At 38.7% G+C, this 19,288-nt stretch overlaps 2 protein-coding genes across 9 annotated transcripts in view; both read left to right on the top strand.

The window, feature by feature from the left end:
- dachd (dachshund d) overlaps window positions 1-8,366 on the top strand; it is a 120,474-nt gene extending 112,108 nt beyond the window's left edge. For 4 of the 7 annotated variants that reach the window (XM_042494546.2, XM_042494549.2, XM_088083473.1 and 1 more), the window contains exons 9-11: window positions 600-758; window positions 2,827-2,895; window positions 6,748-8,366. In XM_042494546.2, coding sequence (XP_042350480.2) covers window positions 600-758; window positions 2,827-2,895; window positions 6,748-6,785 — 266 coding nt within the window. In that variant the 3' untranslated portion in view covers window positions 6,786-8,366. The remainder of the gene's footprint in view (window positions 1-599; window positions 759-2,826; window positions 2,896-6,747) is intronic. The other 3 variants (XM_088083475.1, XM_042494552.2, XM_088083477.1) reach the window with 1 other exon arrangement.
- Window positions 8,367-9,112: 746 nt separating this feature from the next.
- The window catches only part of clybl (citrate lyase beta like), a 150,871-nt gene continuing 140,695 nt past the window's right edge, over window positions 9,113-19,288 (top strand). For both annotated transcript variants that reach the window (XM_088083478.1, XM_088083480.1), the window contains exons 1-2: window positions 9,113-9,207; window positions 18,676-18,731. The gene's annotated coding sequence lies outside the window, so the exon portion shown is untranslated. The remainder of the gene's footprint in view (window positions 9,208-18,675; window positions 18,732-19,288) is intronic.

The following is a 19,288-nucleotide window of genomic DNA, read 5'->3' on the forward strand; positions in this document are numbered from 1 at the left end:
GTATGGGTATGCATTTGCAGCAGTTCAAACTTGGTGCACTCATGTGGACGTGATCGCTCCTGAATGTACATACACAGCTCCGCATGTATGTTTGATGTTTCTTATTGCAACACTGACATGCGCGGCTACGTTTCTTTAGTTACACACACACACACACACGCAGTGATCTGCTTAGCACCAGCTCTCTTGCTCTGAGTCAGTTGACATAATTGGTAATACACATTAACTTAGAGAAATTCCCTCTCATGTTAAATGCATCAGCTTCGTATGCTAACTGTGTCGTTTATGTTTAATGAGAGAAATTCATGAAAAATATCCCAATAAATTTTTCAATTTGCTTTAATTCCCTCTAGCAGTTTGTTAAGCCGCAGTCAGTATTGTCTTTTATTAAGGAAGATCTTTATAAATTATCAAATATTTAGGTTTAATTGATTTCCCTTTTTCTATTATAGTGTGCTAGATTTTAAGAATGAGGTTATTATCTTCTCCTGCTAGAATGCTGTAGCTACAATAATCAGATTTCCGTCTGAAATAAGGGCTCTGCTAATTTGCCCCATAGCTCATTTATCGTCACTGTGGTCTTTCCTCTCCCATCTCAGCGATCATTCAGAAGCGTCTGAAGAAGGAGAAGAAGGCCAAGAGGAAACTCCAAGAAGCTCTGGAGTACGAATCCAAGAGGAGAGAGCAGGCTGAGCAGACTCTGAAGCAGCCCTCGCCTTCTGACAGCATGCGTTCACTCAACGGTCAGACGCTCCACAGTGAGACACGTTTCACTTTAAACACTTTCAGACATGCAGTGTAGTCTCTAGTGGGACAAATGGGGGTAAAACAAGCAGACGTTTTGATTCAAAATGTGATTTTTTTAGGAGACTGAAGTGACCTAAAGCAAATATGAGCATCTGACATATGACTATTTCCTAACGATACTAATGAAATAACACTGTTGTCTTATTAAAGCAGCAATAAGGAGACTAATGCTGTTTTTCTAATGAGCAACTTTAGGGCTGCAACTAATAATTATTTTCATTATCAGTTAATCTGCCGATTATTTTTAAGATTAATCGATTAATTGCTTAGTCGATTCAATGTCAAAAATTGTGAAAAATGCTCATCACAGCCCAAAGTGACATCTTCATTTTGTGTCTTTTGGAGTCCAAACTCCAAAATCTCTTCATGTACTATCATAAATGACAAGAAAAGCAGAAATTCTCACATTTAAGAAAACGAAACAAGCAAATATTTGACATTTTTGCTTGAAAAAATGACTGAAACAATAAAGTAGTTGCCAAAATTGTTAACAATTAATTGTCTTGAAATCAACTAATCGATTAATGGCCTTATCAATGCAGCTCTACTTTTCAGCTGTTGATACATTCCTTTTCCATTCTTATTACGTCCTATCAGAGATGTAGGTTAAGTTTCAACATTTGATACTGTAGCGTGGCAATATTGTATAAATACATGGATGCCGAGTATCAGTTTTTACATAAATTATTAATATTGCAAATACAAGTTTTGGTAGCCGGCTAGAAAAACAAAATCAGTTAATTATTCCATCTTTTAGATATATTTAGTTCCAATAAAATGTATGGAATTTTTAATTGATTTAATTAAAGACAACGTTTTTCCTAGGGGACATGCAGTTGAAAGAGCATAATAAATCGCAATATAACACAATATATGTTATCACAATACTCAGTGTGTCACAAAACATTCAGAATCGTAATAATATTGTCAATATTTGACTCAAATATTGTGATAATATCGTATCTTCGGCCTCTGATGATGTTTTGTTTTGTCAAAATAAAAGTCCTTTGCTATTTTAATTTAAACTTTATGGGGGGAGGTCTAAAAAAAAAGGCTAACTTTATGCATCATATGAAGTTTGTAAACTTGGGCTGAAATTAATGATTATTATCACTATTTATATGTCTGTTGATTATGTACATGATGATTCGCTCAGTGTATAAAATGTCTAATAATGTAAAAAAAACTTAAAAATTAAAAAAAGATGAAGATCAGACATGCCTTGTTTTGTCCAAAATCCATAAATATTCAGTTTACAGTGATATAAAATTAGAAAATGACTGGAATGTTTGCTTGAACATAACCACAATAACTTGTGGCGAGTTGCAGATGAATCAGTGCTAAATGATGGGATGCATATTAACAGGAAATGTCAATTATTGGTCGAGGTGTGATCGCATATTCTCAAGCATTCACATGAACACAGCTATTGTTCGTTCCTTTTATCAGACAGGAGTTACTAGTCTGTTTGCAGAGTTTAGCTTTTGCACATAAAACATGACAAACTCATAAAACATGATTAACTGTCAGAGTTTAAACCAGCCAGCGTGTCAGAAAATCTCATTTTAATGTGTCAGTGAGTCATTTGTAGCGATTGTTTCATTGTCAGTTCATTGGTGGCCACCAGCAGTATGCACTTTGGGCTCATTGGACCAGTTACAAAATCAAAATATGGCAATTAATATGAAGCACAAGAACCATTTTCCCTTTGACACTTAAGCACATTTTTACTACCAACACATCTGTGCTTTTATTTCAGCAAATGTCTGAATGTAGGGTCACACTTTTAATGCATAATTATTCCAAAGTGTTAACTCAAGGATATGAGTTTTTTCTCCACTAATCATAATCACAGACAGAGAAGCACAATTGATACAATACACACATTCATCTCTATGCGGGCGCAGATATAGCTTGAAGGCTTAGCCTCTTGTTTTGAATGAGCGATGCTGTGAAAGTGGCGTTGTGATAGGTGGGTGTCAGGGATGTTTAACGGTGGTGATCCCTCTCTTCTCGCAGACTCTCTGACCCCTGAGATGGAGAGTGACCGCAGCAGTGGAAGAACAGATGCTGAAAGGACAATACAAGGTACAGGGGCTCAGATGAGACAATAAATCTCTCTCTCTTTCTCTGGCTCTCACTCTTGCTCTCTTTCTCTCTGCACTCCCCCCCACCCTCCCCTCCATCGCTTCCTCTCCCCCTCACACACACACTGCTTCAGTTTATGAACATTAGTGTTTCTGTGCCTGCTGTTCAGGCATACAGCTCACCATCTGGGCCACAGCACTAGGTCAAGATCATTGGTTTTCCGTAGAAATAATATTGTTCTTTTACTTGACTTTTAGTGGCAGCGGCGCTTTTTAGAAACCGATCTTTGTTGGTACAAAACGGCAGGTAAAAAAAAAAAAGCGAGAACGTGGCAGAGAAAGAAGCGGTTTGTTTACAGCTCAGGAAGCATTAATGAGTCATAAAACCACAAAAAGCAGTGGAATCCCCCCTTTGATAGTAATAAACGGGGCAAATCAATCCATTTTATGAATAAGCCTTGTACATTTTTAATGGTTTGTTTGTTTGTTAGCCTTGGGGGTGCTGTATGTGTTTGGGGAAGGGCGCTCCAGCGATAACCTCTGTAGACTGTCTGCTATCTGTGTTTACCCAGATACAAGACACCTTGCAGAGGTTGAATATCCTCATTATTACTCGAACGTCTTCCTTTAATGCGCCTCAGCTGCGTCTGCTCACAGCCGCCCTTATCAGTGGGAGAGGTCCCAATTTATCCAGAGGAAAAAAAAAATGCTCTGTGTAATTTGCTGTGAAAAGTGAAAAAAAAATATTCATCTTTGTGTGCAAGAATAAGTTTCCTTTAACTCTTTAATGTTTGATTTGTAAAAAGGGGAAAAAAGGAAAAAAGAAAATGTACAGAGAGGAATGATGACTCCTCCTTAATTAAATGTCATTCAGTCACTGCAGGGATCCGAAACAGTTTGATGTCCAAAAAAAGGAAATCCATATGTCATCATTTAAACACAAAGATAACTTCTGGATAGAGTGTAATTATAGACCCCCTATTTCATACCAAATTAGTATATTTAGCCACTTTAATTTCTTTACACTTATGTGAAGAGCTGTCCCTTTTGTAGTGTAATTGTATCAAATTAAATGTGTTAAAGCTTCACATTTTTACCGACAGCAGCCACTGTCCTGTGTAAATGTATAGTCTTGGTTGCATTTTTTTTTTTTTACATTTTTAAAAAAAATTTTTTATCCCTGTTAGAGAACAGGCCGCCACATCATTTCCACGCTCTCTCAATCACTCTGATCGTCGCCTTGAAGAGTGGGATGAAGGAGGAAACTGAATAACAGGCTGCATTTTGTGTTTTTGTTCAATTAGAGAAGCATTTGTCTGCCACCCATGTCTCCTCTCTGCTCCACTCTGCAAGCCTCGCTGTATAATTAACCTCAAATGGCAAAAAATGATGTTGATAAATTACACAAGCAGAAGGGGAAAAAACAAGCCTATCACTCGCTTGAAAGCCGAGAGAAATGTGTGTGGGTTATATTCTCAACTCCAAACTCAGGGAGGCGAATGGCGAGAGAGAGAGAGAGAGAAAGTGAGAGAGAGAGAGAGGGGGAAAAAAAATAATGAGGGCATAATTTTAGAGAACTAATTATTTCTATTTGTCTTTTGTCACACTTCTCTAATTCTGCGATATTAACACAGTCTGTGTTTATTAATTGCTTTTACAGTGTTTTGAATCGGGTCCAAGAGGGAACGTGGCTCTTTTCACAGGCTTCGCGAGCTACTGGGACTGTACCTCGCCAGTACTGCCTGGCAACGGTGCACACGCAAATATCTTCCCCCAGTATCTCCTCCGGTTCCCTGCCGCTTCCCCACTCGATGTGTTCGGCAAGTTTACACGACCCTGTGCGCCGAGATAAAGTTCTTTGTTGCAAGATTAAACATCAAAACAGTTAAAGTGAAATTAAAATTAAATGAATGAATGTCACTGAAGCAAAAAAGACTGTAATTAATGGATCCCTTAATTGTCTTCATAAAATATTTGCATGGGCATAATTTGCATAATTTACATGTATTAATTAATCTTTCAAAGGAATTTTATGCTGAGAGAAGCCAAAAATTCCCTTTGTTTTATTTAGCATCTAATGAAATATTTATTCTCTTTAATGAACTTTTCATCTTGATTTGAATATAAAAATACTAAAGTTTTAACATATTTTAATGAGGCGGCCGTTCATAAAACAACGTGTCAGGACGTCACCGCCTTTTTCTGTGCGTGAAGCAGATGTTTCAACATTTGCACTAATGATTTGGAAATGAATCGGTGAGATTTGCTTATCAGACGTCCTCACCCATTCCCCTGTCTTTTATGATAATTTGATCTATTAGAAGTAAAACGCTGCAACGTCTCAAATCATCCGTCAAATAATCAAATCGTTTTCATTAACACCCCCCCCCTCCCCTGCAAACTGTTCCACGCCGGGCAGACAGGTAGACAGACTGCGAGGTGAGCGTGTCATCTGCTCTCAGAAGGCGTTTGTGTGTGTGTGTGTGTACCAAGTTGTGTATCCCGGCTCACACTCTCAGCGCTCTCCGGCCCCCTCCTCGGCTGTCTGTTTCTCCGTAGCGCTGCATTCATGCTGTAATGACTTTTACACAGGACTCGGTGGTTGTTGCTTGAATAGAGGCAGCCATAGTGCAATGCCTTTGAGACCTACGGCAGTGCTGGGTAATTAGCCTGTGTGTTTGTACACCCCCCCACCCTCCTCCCTAACACACACATACTGTACACACACACACACACACAAGAAGCCTTTGTTGTCTCCACTCTCCATGCACGACTATACATAAAATAAGAATAACAGGACTAATTGATAAAAAATTGAGCCAGATTCCTAAATAAGAAAAATCTTTTTAATTATAGAAAATAGCAGCAGGACTAAATGCACTTTCAGACATTGTAACCAGGTGTAACCTCTGCGTCTCTGCAGAATAGGAGTCAAGCATTGTCTCTGATGTCCTGCGCTTACTTGTGTCATGTCCAACAACTTGCGCCGCTAAACGTCTTTGTGCGCGTTTCTCTTTAACATTGAATTATTTAGGCGCGCTGCCATAGAGAGGTGTGCGCTTCTTAAAAGGCATTACTGTAGCATTTCTCCGGCAGAGGAAATGTGAAGGTAATAAACGTCAAACATGCTCCTGAGCTGCGCCTAACAGATGCTTTTACCAGCTCAGCGTCGGAGCAGCACTGCTCGCTCAGGCGAACGCTCAGACAAGAGAGTGGTGTATATGTGTGTGTGTGTGTGTTTCACTGGGAAAAATGGACAAAGCTCGTTAGGTTGGAGGTGTCTGGAGATAACGCGGCGGAGGAATGTCTGCCGTTTTCAATAAACACTATTTCCATGCAGGAAATGTCACTTAGAGAGCGCTTTACATCATGAGTGCAGTATTATGTTCAAACAAGCGTATCAGTAGAGATGTCTTAAACACATGTGGCGAACAATTCTGATGCCTGGAGTGTGGTTATCATAGCTGCTTTTACAGTGGGTGCTAATAAAATATGCATGTAACAGAGTAATTATATTCCTGACTGATGCACTGTGTATGATCCTAAATACAAAGGTGAAACTATTTTGGTTAGTTCATGATTTCACATCATAATTTCTTCTTTTTTTTTTTTCTTTTTTTTTTGAAAGTAAGTGGCTGTACGTGATATTTAATCGTATTCGTCACAGCCGCTAACTTAATCTCGCCCTTAAATCGGTTTCTGAATCCATACTAACTCTGCTGAAGCTGAACGACCAGAGGGCAACATTTTGAAGTTAACGTTTCATCAACAATCACATCCTGAATAGTGCATTTGCGTCAGCAGGATGTTCGCTGTTGGCTAATCCTTGGCTCCTGTGTGTCCTCTGTTGCAGATGGAAGACTGTTCCTGAAAACCACAGTGATGTACTGATAAGGCCGTGAGGAGCTGGAGGAAATAAAAATTTCAGAAAAAAAGGAGAGAAAAAAGAAAAAAAAGAAAGAAAAGAAAACCCATGAAGATTCTCAAGAGCCCTTATCCAGGCTGATTTAGGAAAGAAGTCAAGCTGCTTGTAGGAGTTCAATGGAAATGCTGTGTTCACCCAAATGCTGGAGGAGGTTGCGTGTGAATGTAGAATAAGAAGTCTTTTTCTCACAGAGGCCGACGTTAAATACTTCGATAGGGCAGGTTTTGACGTAGCGGGGAGGGGGGTTGGCCAATGTGAAGGATAAACATATATATTGAGCACAGTAAAAATGTACCCGTGGTACACTGTTGGTAATAACGCATAAATTCACAGCACTGAAGATTTTTATACTGTATCTCAGCCAGCGAGAAAGCTTCGATAAAAGAAATTCGACTGAAGTTTTGTTTTGTATTTCAAATTGAATTTTGAGAAAAATGACACGTGGAGGCGAGCGAGGAATATTTAGAAAAAAAAAAACAAACAAAAAAAAATGTGAATCTATCCACGTGTTCATCAAAAGAGAAGAGTTTGATTTTCATGTTTTCTAAATTAGATGACAATACAATCAAGTTTCCTTTTTACCATTGTTGTATATACAAGATCTGATGATAATGATAGGAAAACTCAACTCTATCGAACCCGAGTGGATTGATAAGGTATGTGTATATAACGTTAAGAGGTATTGTGTATGCAGTAGAGCTATTAGGCAAACAATACCGCCATTTATATAAACCTACAGTTTTGTTTTTGTTCTATTTCTGAGCCATCATTCTTTCCTATAGCTGCCATTTTGGTGAGAAAGCATGCAGGCATGTAAATGTTTGTCCTGGAATTATGATATTTAATAAATCCTATATTGTGCTGAACAAATACTAGGGTTGACTCACTCAAGCCCAGATGATTTTGAAAACATAATTATCAAACATTTCACTTTCAAAAATGAAGACTTTTGTTGTCAATAGTACTGTAATCTTTGTAACAGAGGTAATATTTCTTGGAATTTACTGTACATTTTTTGTCATGAGACACACTCAAAATCAGCACCCTCAATGCTTTTTTTTTTAAAAAAAAAAGAAGATATCCCAAGATCACGTGTCAGCTTGAGAAACAGCCATGATGCAACTTTTTCGAGACTGAATGCCATTTAATCGCTCAAAGCCCTGTGGAACGTACACACTTTTCTTTCCTTTTTTTAGAGTGTTTCATGATATCCTGATGAGAAAAAGAAAAAAAAACATAAGTTATAATTTTCCTGTTACTTTCCCTAAAGACTTTTGAATTTCGGTGCTGAAACACCTGTGTATATTCTCTAGACATAAGCTGATGTCAGTCCTTTAACTGCAAAACAGTTTAGACCTTATGTGTTACAATCAGGAGAAGAGGAGGAGGAGGAAGAGGAGGAAGAGTGTCCCATGTTCACAATGTGTTTGTTCTTTTTGTTCTCAATGGAGTGTCTAGGTCTGTTGTCACTGATAACTTATATAGCTTCTCGAATCATCTCTTCATTGTACTTCAAATTCAAATAAAGTTAACATGTTGATGATAAACCTGTGAGTTAAATATGTTGCCCCAACACAATTGTCACATATAACTAAGTGCATTCACTCAAGTACGATTTTGAGGTACTTGTACTTTACTTGATTCCTTATACTGCTGCTGCACTGATTTCCAGAGGAAAATATTGTACTTTTAAATTTACAAACATTACAAGAAAAATTTATAAAATATGATTTTCTAAATAGATTAAACTACCCAGCAGCCAATACCAGTGCAGCTGGAACAATTAGTCAGTAATTCAGTTGATAGAAAATTAATTGGCAATTAGTTTTGATAAACATTTAAGTCATTTTTTTAATTTATTATTTAATAATTTTAAGTTTTGGGGGTGTTTTTTTTTTTTAAGTAATTAATTAATTTACATTTTTCTGGATTCAGTTCTTTTATTTTCATGCACGAAAAGTGCATGTTCCTAATTATACTTCCAGAAAAGGTTGCAAACATGTAAACGTAAAACATCACTGCTGAGACAGCCAAACAACAGTGTGTCTGCAGGTCTTAAAAAGTCTTTAAATGTCTTGAATTTATACATGGTAGTCCTTACAAGTCATTAAATAGTCTTAAATTTGAAAGTCTTTTAAGAAGTATTTCACCGCTGAGAAGACTGGGCTGTCTATGCAGTAGAAAGACACAAATACCTTTGAAATTGGTGCTGTATGAGAAAGCAGAGAAAACGGCTGTGGTATTGGATTTTGCTCATGACGTAGAAAACTACAATTACCAGAGTGTAGTGTTGGGTGACGTAACGCGAGATTTCCCGTTATTCCACTGAAAACATTATGGCGGGTGGCGCGTAACAAACAACAAACGACTTCGGTCGACAGCCGAACGGTAAGCTGAACAATGTTTCTGAACACGTTTTTGGCGAAAAATTAACGCGGTACCAAAACCTTTCTTTTGTATATTTTATCAGCACTGCTGTGTTTTAGCGTTTGCTCTCGCTATCTCTCACTTCTGCCTTATAATACAGGACACAAACAGGTGACCAAAATGTGATATTTTTAGCCGAAATAGTCGTTATAGTAACAAAACCATGGTTACTGTTTGACCCAGGGAGAAAGTGAGAGAAAGGTCTGAGGTTTGAGCAACAACTTGCCAAGTAGGTTTTTTTATGCATACATAAACATACAATAAACATGAAGAGCAATAAAAATAATGGAAAGGCTGCTGCAACATATGAGAGAAAAATTAGAATCAAATTGTGACAAAGATACTTTCATGAAGTCCTACAGCATAACAAATCTGTACAGTAAAGCTGTTTCAGAATAATCTGCACACTTTTTGGTGCAAAATGTGAAAAAAGTTAAGCATTAGATATGCAAAAGTTGTGTGTAAAAGTCCATATTTGTGATGTGACAAATGAAACTAGCTTTTTACTTTATTTGCACTTGCCTGTTGTTGTCATGTCCATTTTAACTTAACTCACTCCAATATATTTTTATATTATTTTCTTTCCCAAAAACTACTTCTGCATGGGACCACATACTTTATACTTACATGCAAAGCTTGAATTATAAAATATGATTTGTCCAAACATTAGTGTTAAGTTTGGTTAAAAATATCTTGAAAAGGTCTTAAAAAAGTATTAAATGTTAAGTGTCTGGTACCTGTAGACACCCTGTACATTTTTAAGCAAGTTGGGGCCAGATACCTTTTCTTCACCATCTTCTTTAGAGGTGGAGGAAAAAAAATGATAAAGCACAATATATTGCAATATATGTTATCGTCATACTCAGCATATTGCAAAACATTAATTTTAATAATATTGTTTTGTGACCAAAGTGTTGTTCTAATATTGTATTGTAGGGCCTTTAGTGAATTTCACCCGTAGTTTGAGGAGAAATTTGTTTTTAAAACCCTTGTTACATGTCCTCAGCCTTCTAATGAATGTCTGTGTTATGTATGGCCTAAACCATTGCAGGAAAACTGTAGGAAAATATACATAAGCATTGTGTTATTCACTTTGAATATCAGTAAAAAGGCAGGCTTATGAGTAATCACAGAATGAGAGTATCTTGTGCAACCTCTCCTTTCCCTGAGTGTGGACGTGAGAGTGTGAGCCCTTTGACTTCCATGTGCGAGTGTGTTTTTAAAAGAAGAAAAATAATAATAATGCGTAGGCTAATCCGAGATAAACTATGTAAATGAGGGTGTGACCAAGCTCCCTGTAAATAAATTATTTCATGTGTACTTTGAAGTGTATGACACTAATTCACAATATATCACCATCAAACAAACAGCCCTCCTTTGAGCAGTTCTTCATACTGTAGGGTCATGCATCATAATGTTCACTTTATATAAGCTTCAAGGGAGCCGTTAAGAAATTATGCAACTGTTCTGTTATCATATTTGTCAGATTATTCCTTTTTGTAAATGTGACATTGTCAGTTTTTCTGGGATTTTTTTTCCCTTTGTGTTGTGTTTTTAATTATAACTGACTGTTCTTGAGTGACATTATTTGTTTTGCTCTCGAGACACAGTAGTTATCCACAGGGATCATTTCAGAACAACTGTAACAGGTACAGCTCTTAAAACGCATAAGAAAAATACCAAATCGACATTGAGAGAAATTTCTCTAGTAAGCAATTCTGAGTGAAATGTGTTGACACAGCATGCTCGGCCCATTCCCATTTTGCATGCTTTTTAAAGCATGGCCGTAACACAGCCACAGAGATGAATAATTGACTGATTGCTGCATAATTCAATGCTGCATTGTAAAAATTCAAGGCCCTGAAATATTTCAAGCTTTTCTTCTTTTTATTAAAAATGAGGTTAAAGTTTCAATCAACCTTGAAAGAACAACATGACACACAATGGGCAATCAATCATGAGCTCCTCGTTGAGTTCGCGCCGACTGTCGCAGCTCCTCTCCAAACTTGAGCTCACTGTGGAGTGAAAGAAACTCTGACATCGCGTCCACTTTATCCGTTTAATGGCTCAATCCTTCCTCGGTTTGCCGCAGTGAGAGATTCACTCCGCTCGCCTCCAATGAGCTTGTGAGACGTGGGCAGCTATTACTCAGATATTCTGTTTATTTCTCTATCTGATGCCTTTTTTTTCTCCTCTGCACCGGCATCTGAGAGAAGAGGCCCTGCAGCTACATGTTTCATATCACTGCACATTTTGTAATAAATTCAATTCAGTACAAATATGACCATGAGGCACGAAGACTTTAAATACCAAATGTGCATTATAGCTGTGTTGTTGCATTTCACTTCGCTGTAGTGTGGAAAGCACTGCGCTGATTGTACATTCAAAGCTGTGTGAGCCGTGTGCTTTTATTTACTCGGCTTGACGCGGAGATGTGCTCATGAAGACATCATCCAGACGTGATTATTCCGCATGATCCTGCCTCTTATTTCACTGTTGGTTTGCCTGACACCACGTTGTGAATTTTTGTGCTTGCTTGACCAGCTGAGGAAACGTATTCATCCTGACGCTGAAGACAGAATTTTTGAAAAAATGTTTTTTTAACGGATAAAAAAAGTTGTTTTTATACTTCAGCTTGGTGTCAACTGCATTGTTAACCTCGGCTGAGCTGATTCCTCGCTCATCATCACGAGCAGGAGATGGCCATTTAGTGAAAGCAGTAATATTGCATGTCTCTTGATAACTGAGTGGTGCCTTGAGTCTGCAGAGAGACATTAGGAAGGTGCAGGCTGATCGTCTGAGAGATAGGACTAATGTCACCTAATCAGATAGACCATTATGTATTAGTGAAACTACAAAACAGTTTTATCTGACAAGGGCCAGGCCACATTACCTAAATTAACATTTTGCAAGCGTGAACATGGAAGACCACGGAGGCGAGGGGAGGGCTAGGACTGCGTCCTGCGCTTAGACATTCGGCAGTAATTATTAATTTATGATTGTCTCTGGTCTTAATGAAAATGAAAGCCAGGAAAGAGAACAGGGAGGGATAATGTGGCGTGAAATTGAGTTTCATTTGTACAGGGTCCACCTTTTAACTCTGCGCTTCTTAGGCGGAAATGGAGCCGAGCGCTTCGCTCTCTCTCTCTAGAGAATGTATTTCAGTTTTTTTTTTTTTTTTATCGTGCTCTCTCTCCTTTCAGTCTTTCAGTCAAAGCGTGTTCATATCCTCTCATCCTTTTGTGATGTGTGGGGCCAACACGCCCTTTAACATCTCCATTACTCTCATAAGGCCTTTTCAAAATGACACAAGGCTCTTTGATGTCTGATAACTATGTCAACAAGTTTCTTGAATGGAAATGTCTCCACACAGAGCTTCTTTAATGTCAACAAGGCGGCCCCGGAAAGGTCTCGGACCAGGTTGGCATGAGAGGGGGCCCAAAGGAAGGTAGATTGATTTGCACAAGATTGTATGAGGTATAATGCTCTGTTGATATGATACAAGATGCTGGCCTGTGACATGCCAAGTTAAGGCTTATTCTTGTGATATATTGAAGTGATGATGGTTTAACAGCAGGAGTGATGGAGGCGATTTGGGTCTTTGCTTTTGTAAGGATTTAATTTGACAATTATCCTAAATATTGTAATCCTGGCTAACAGCTTTAACAGCTAACTAGCTTGTTAATTCCAACCCTTTTCAGTTTGTGGGTAAACTAGTGCACAGGAACAGATACTCGAGTCCAGCTTGTTTGACTTTTAATGAAACTCTAAGACAAGTCATGGTACATCACTTTTTTGTTTTTAAGACGTGTTTCTCTGTCATGCTGGTTAATCGCTTCCAGCTACAGGCATGGTGAAGGATGTGCAATAACGAGGTGTTTTTCCATCCGCTGTATTTATGTACGTTTTCCTTTTGCACATAAAAAACCTGGGTGGGAACCCTAAAATAAAGAAATGAATAAAAGATAAAGAGAAAAATGAAAAATCTAGAAATATCGCAAAAAAATGTTTTTACATGTAAATGCAAGAAAATGCAACTCAGTGCGACAGTAACAGAGTCAACTAAAAAACTAAGAAATTCTCTCTTTCCACCGCCCAATGTGCTGTTGGTCATTATACATCCATTCTTTCAGGTTTTTTTTAGATTAGATTTAGATTAGATTAGATCTTTATTTGTCTAAAATGTGGAAAAATGTCTTTGGCTTCACAAAAACACAGTAACATTGATTACAAACAAAATAACATTTAAAAACAAAGAGATTAAGAGAGCGCTTGAAGAAAATAGTCCTACTGTTTATTTTAATGAACCAACTCCCAATATTTGCATAATGGTAATGGTACTAAAGCTCACAATTAAGTTTATTTTCTTCATGCAAATTTTCTGAAAATTGATTTAAAATTTGCACTACATGTGGATGGAAACACACCCACTGATGTTTTTAGCCACTTGGGGGCAGCAAAAACAAGCTGTAAACATGCAGAAATACTTCCTTTTGATATGGTGGACTTGCAAGTTAGCAGTTGAGTACTGCACATCCAAAAGCTACAAAGCAACACATAATATAATAGCAATACAATAGCATTCATTTAAAACATGGTTCTTATCTATTATTGATCCTCTTTTAGCTCCATCATCGGTTATCACCAACTCCTGAAGGATATATTTGGCTCTTGAGCTCCGATTTGGTACTTTTAGCAAAGAGTCGCTGACTGTGTCTGTTGTTTGGTGCTGGGTAGATAGCGCACAGTTGTTGTATTTTCGTGGTGTTTTGCTAAAAAGCTGCCTGCTGTTGCTAAAAACCATGTTGATAAGAGCAGTGAGATTAACCAAAGACTTGATAATAAAGATGGACGACATGACAGCCCCAAAAACCGAAGCTAAAACATCTCGATTGCCCCCTCGGTGGCTGGCCAAATTTAAAGATCAAAATACACGTCAGACGAATTCTGTCATTTCAGGTAGTTTCTATCTTGCTGATGTTGAAGTTTTCGTTTTAGTTCATGATTTGATGCTTTTCTATAGAGGATTTGACGACATGATTGACAGCTGCGTGTGCCAGTCTGTGTGCTTGTGATCAGCGGTGCTGCTTGTGATTGGTTGGAGTGGTGTATGGGTGCAAATTTGATATTTGAGGCCGCGGAGATCGCTACTGCGCAGAGTTAAAAAAATTACATCACCCTCACAAGGTAGCAGCTGCTGTATGAGAATCGTCTCTCATGTTTAAAAAGTCTACAGCCTTTTTTTTACCTTCTTTCGCTGAAAAGCTTTTAGTTCTTGTTGAAAAGATGCTTTTGAAAGTGATAAGATTTTAAAAAACATTGTAAGTAGTTGAGCAGCGTGAAACAGCAGAAAGATGCTGCAAAGCTTAGTTAGTAGTTCATCAAGTAGTTCCTACTCCTCAAAAAAAGACAGTTTCAAACAATAAAATGTATAAAACTATTATTTGAATTATGTCATCACAATAGACATCAATGAAATAAACAAATAATAAAAACAAAATAAGTGTTACAATATCAATAATTTACGCTGCTCTAACAATAGTCTTGTTGTCATTTTTTTAAAATTAGCTACAAGCACAAAGCCGCTTTATGTCGTGATACATCAATACAATATTAGGCTTCAGATCTGAAGTGGCGTCTGTGAGCTTTCACAAAATTACTCACAGCACAGGAGTATCCAAATCACCAGGGTTGGTTATATTAAGTCAATTACATTTTTACAATTGTGAGCGAGGGATGGTTAATTTAGTTTGACCCAAGAGCCCCCGACACTCCCCCAGATAGCAGATGGATGAGACGAGTGACCACAGGCGTGAGGGAGTGTGTGTCTGAGTGTGTGTGAGCCCACTGGATTAGTCTTCATTTGGTGCCTCTGTCATAAGGGAGGGGAAGACTGAACACTGTGTGGCAGAGCAAAGAAAACACACAGGGTCAGTCGAACACACACAAACACAAGCGCGCGCTATTAACCTCCCCCCCAGCTCATCAACTTTATTTTGCAATCTTCCCTCAGAACCATTAGAATACCCTGAAGAAATGACTTTCCAATTAAAGGGGATCTAGAAGAAGAGGTTTTTTTTCCTTCTTCTTTTTTTTTATCTCTGGCTCCTGGAGTTCTTTATTCCAATAATTTAAATTGGAATTGATTTTTCAATTTACCCGCTGACTGCTACGGACACAGAGCGCGGGGCCAAATAGAGCTACGTTCTCAGAATGTTTGTCATGACAGCGCTACATTTAAATTTGCACAGGCCGCCTAAATAGCAATATATTTCCTCCTGTGAGAACAATCAGGCAGGACAACACATTTAGGCCTTGTGTGATTACAGCATCAGGTATTTATCTCTCACATTATGTGGTAGACTATTTTGTGGAAAAGTTCTTCTGACTTCCCTCTAATAGGTCAACACTGATTGGCTAAAGGAAACATTTTTATTAACTGCTGAAAACAAACATTTATTAACAAGTTCAAAGCAATAATCTTAGCAGTTTTCTTATCCGACGCATAATAGATCTTCGCATAGGCAACATAAGCAGGTGCCAAAATCCACGACCACCCCCACCCTCAAAAAAAGAAATACATATATGTTTTTTAAAATGCTCAAATGCCACATATAAAATTACCAAAGATTCAAGATTATATGCCATCGGTTTCAACAGATATTGGCTTTAAATGAATGAATATTAAATAAACTGAAAAGCATTATATAATATGTATAATATGATGTTATTTACATTACAGAAGAGACTTAATGATCACTTAAATTATGCGGGCAAGAAACGAGGATATAGAAAAAAGAGAATATATCAATATCGGTATTGGTTATCAGCTAAATGAGCTGTTATGTATAGGCATATCGGGTATCAGCCAAAAATCCAGTATCACTCATCCCTAAAAAGTACTCAGATGATCAGTGCTGCTTCTGCACTATGATGCCTTTAAATCAGGCGCAGTAGAGATTTTTGCTGGCTGAGACAGCTTCGTCGAGTTTGGCACGCCGTTAACTTAATTTTGCATCCTGTGAGTTAATCTTGTGGCTCTTTTACACTTGCCAAATGTTATCAGACCAAAACTGTTTTGCATTTTGCGGGGATTGTGACATTCAAAAAAGGGAATCTACTGATTTACAGTAGAGTCTATGGGGAAATGTCTTTTTTTGCCCCAGTGGCATCACATGACATTGCAATTCCTCTGTGTGGCCACTATGAAAACTGGCCTCAAAGCCCGGTGCACCTCCTGGAGGCCGGCTCAGAACATACTAGACCGTTGATGGTATTGTGAAGTTGATGTGGAGATCATCACAGTCAGCCAGGGGCCTTCAGTGTATTTCAGGACAGAGACCCAGAGACCGTCTACTATATGTATAGTTTAAAATTGGGTTATACATAATTATCTGAATATATTATGGTCTTATCTTGTTTTTGCTTGCTTATAGCTGCTAAGTCAGCAGCAGTTTCAGCACTGGAGGTTGAAATAGCTCTACTGCACTTCTGCTGGTGGCTTCTGAGGAGGATGGTGTGTCTTGCTCCAAAAAATAGAAAACGATCCATTGTGGCTCAGAAGACTGTCTGTATACTTGGATTAATAATACAATTAATTTGGCAATATGTTTAGATAGTAAGTAAATGTAAGTTAACTGATTCACCTCGCTGTTATGGATATGTGCCACTTGGAACTAGCGAGCTGACATGAATTCAAGTATTCATGGGAAACTGTTAGTCTACTATCAGTCTTGTGCAAGGTAAATCTTTTTTTTTTTTAATGAATATTTGTTTATTATTTAGGATCTGCAGTAGCTGTGCTCTAAAACACAACTAATCTTCCTGGGGTTTTCATAACAGACTGATTTATCTCTGTTAATAATATGCTGGATCCCTGCTAAATTATCATTTGTAGGTGTATTTTAATTTTTGGAAAAAAAACCCTTTAACTTCTTGAACTTGAATTTAAGTTAAACTGAAATTCAATTAGCAATAATTTGGTGGAACCCCCTGTAGTAACTCTGAAGACCCGCTACAGGTAGCGGACCCCTTGCTAAAGACAATATGCAGAAAAAAAGACAGGAAAATGAAGATGACAAAATTACCCACTCACATAGTTTTATTGTTTGTTATTGATTATCAATGAATGTTAGCTGAGTTGTTTCTTGGTGCTGATTTTCTAAATAGCTCTTATTGTTTTTTGTAGTAATTACAGTTATTATTGGGGGTGGGGTGGGGTGGGGGGCTTGCCTAGGACACTGAAAGTGCGATGTTCGGCACTGTTCATCACTCAGGCTAGACTGTACTGTTACACAGCATTTCCCACATGTTCTCATAGCAGGAGGAAACAGTAGTCTGTCCCAGGCAGGCAGCTAAGGCCTCACATGTTTAAGTTTGACAAACTATGCCTCTGAACTGCGCAACAACAGCAGCTCCAGCTGCGTTCTAATGAGCATTTATTGTGCCTCTACTACAGCGAGCGCTTTGCAGAGCCCGCTTCAAAGCCAACCAGATTCTACTCGAGCTGCTTTACAGATGCGTCTAGAAATCCGAGGCCGTTCTTCTGTGGACGAATGGTTCTGTCTTTTGCTCCTGACAGCTGCGCGGGCTTGTTGTTCGCTCTCTCCTGAGTTGTTTTAATAAAGTTGTGCTGCAGGAGTAGTGAGAGAAGATTAATGGACGCACAGGAAGTGTGGCAGTTGTGAGAGGATGCAGGACAGAGCGGGCCAGCAGCCATCTGTTCCCTCTCCTTTACAGCTCTCTTAATGGAGAAACAAACCAAACAACATGGATCTGAGCCCTGCAGACAGACACACACGCACACACACTCTCGCGCACACCTCAGTCGCACACAGCTAAACACAAAACATCACTTTATGTGACAGAGATGAGAGCTAGGCTTTTGTCATTGTATTCCCCCTTGTTGGATGTGTGTGTGTGTGTGTGTGTATGTGTGTGTGCATGCGTGTGTGTGCTTTTTTTTTTCTACCTTTCAGCGAAATAAAGTTGGGTGTGAGCCACGGCTGTGAGATTTAGATGAAAGACACAGCCTGGATGGAACGTGATTAAGAGATATGTTCTTGAGGCAAAACAGGACTTGGCATTTGCTGAGACAAAACCTAATCAAATTAAAGCAAAACACGGCCATTGTTGTGGAGTGTGTTCTCCGCTTGTGTCACGTTTGAAATGAAACACTGTAAAATAGATATGGGCTGGTCGTGTCTGCGCAGCATCACCAACACAGTGGTTTTATTCAGATTTACACACAGGCACTGACTAATGACGGTTGTGCCCAATGATGCCTAAAGCACTTTATAGAGCTGTCTGGGTTATAAAAGATGTTTACTATGATGGAGCTGAATGGCTCGCTGAAAGAGTATTATTGTTTACAAGTTATTGTTTTAGATTAATTCACTCAGCACAATTGTTAAATTCTCCATCCAACAGGCATGGTCGCCTCCGGTTTGCTCTTCCGTCTGTGAGTGTTTGCCGTCCCACCTCCGGTGAGTTCCCACTCTTTACTCCATATTTATTATTAGCCCATAATGAAATCTATAGTCCAACTGTTTCTCATTTTGTTTGTTTTGAATGAGCGCAGACCATGTCACGTTAAATGACAACATGCACCGTCTCCCTCTTTCTCCCAGTGAAGACATCTGTATGACATGATGAAGTTTCCTCTCTGAGTATCAATCCTGTAATTGAGCTCAGGGAGAGGAGACGTGATGTGCACACAGAGGAAGTGAAAGGCCTCTCTCGCTCTCTCCCCTCCATCCCTCCTTCCCTCTCACATGCACAAACACACACCACGGGCTGTGTCCTCCTTCTTTCCCCCCTCATGCACACATACACACACAGACACACGCACAACTCTCCCTCACTACCTGCTTTTACATCAAATTTGTCAGTCAGCTCTCTTAAGATGCACATCAGCTGAAACGAGTGCATTAGCATTAGCTGCCATAATATCACTCGCTGTTCAGGGCACACCGCACAATGGCCTGGGCCTCTGCAGAGAACAGAGACACAAGTGGAGTCTCGTAATTCACAAGCTTTTCAC

Source organism: Plectropomus leopardus, chromosome 10, assembly GCF_026936395.1.
Source record: "Plectropomus leopardus strain MGB_pleo_1.0 chromosome 10, ASM2693639v1, whole genome shotgun sequence".
Taxonomy (NCBI): Eukaryota; Metazoa; Chordata; class Actinopteri; order Perciformes; family Serranidae; genus Plectropomus; species Plectropomus leopardus.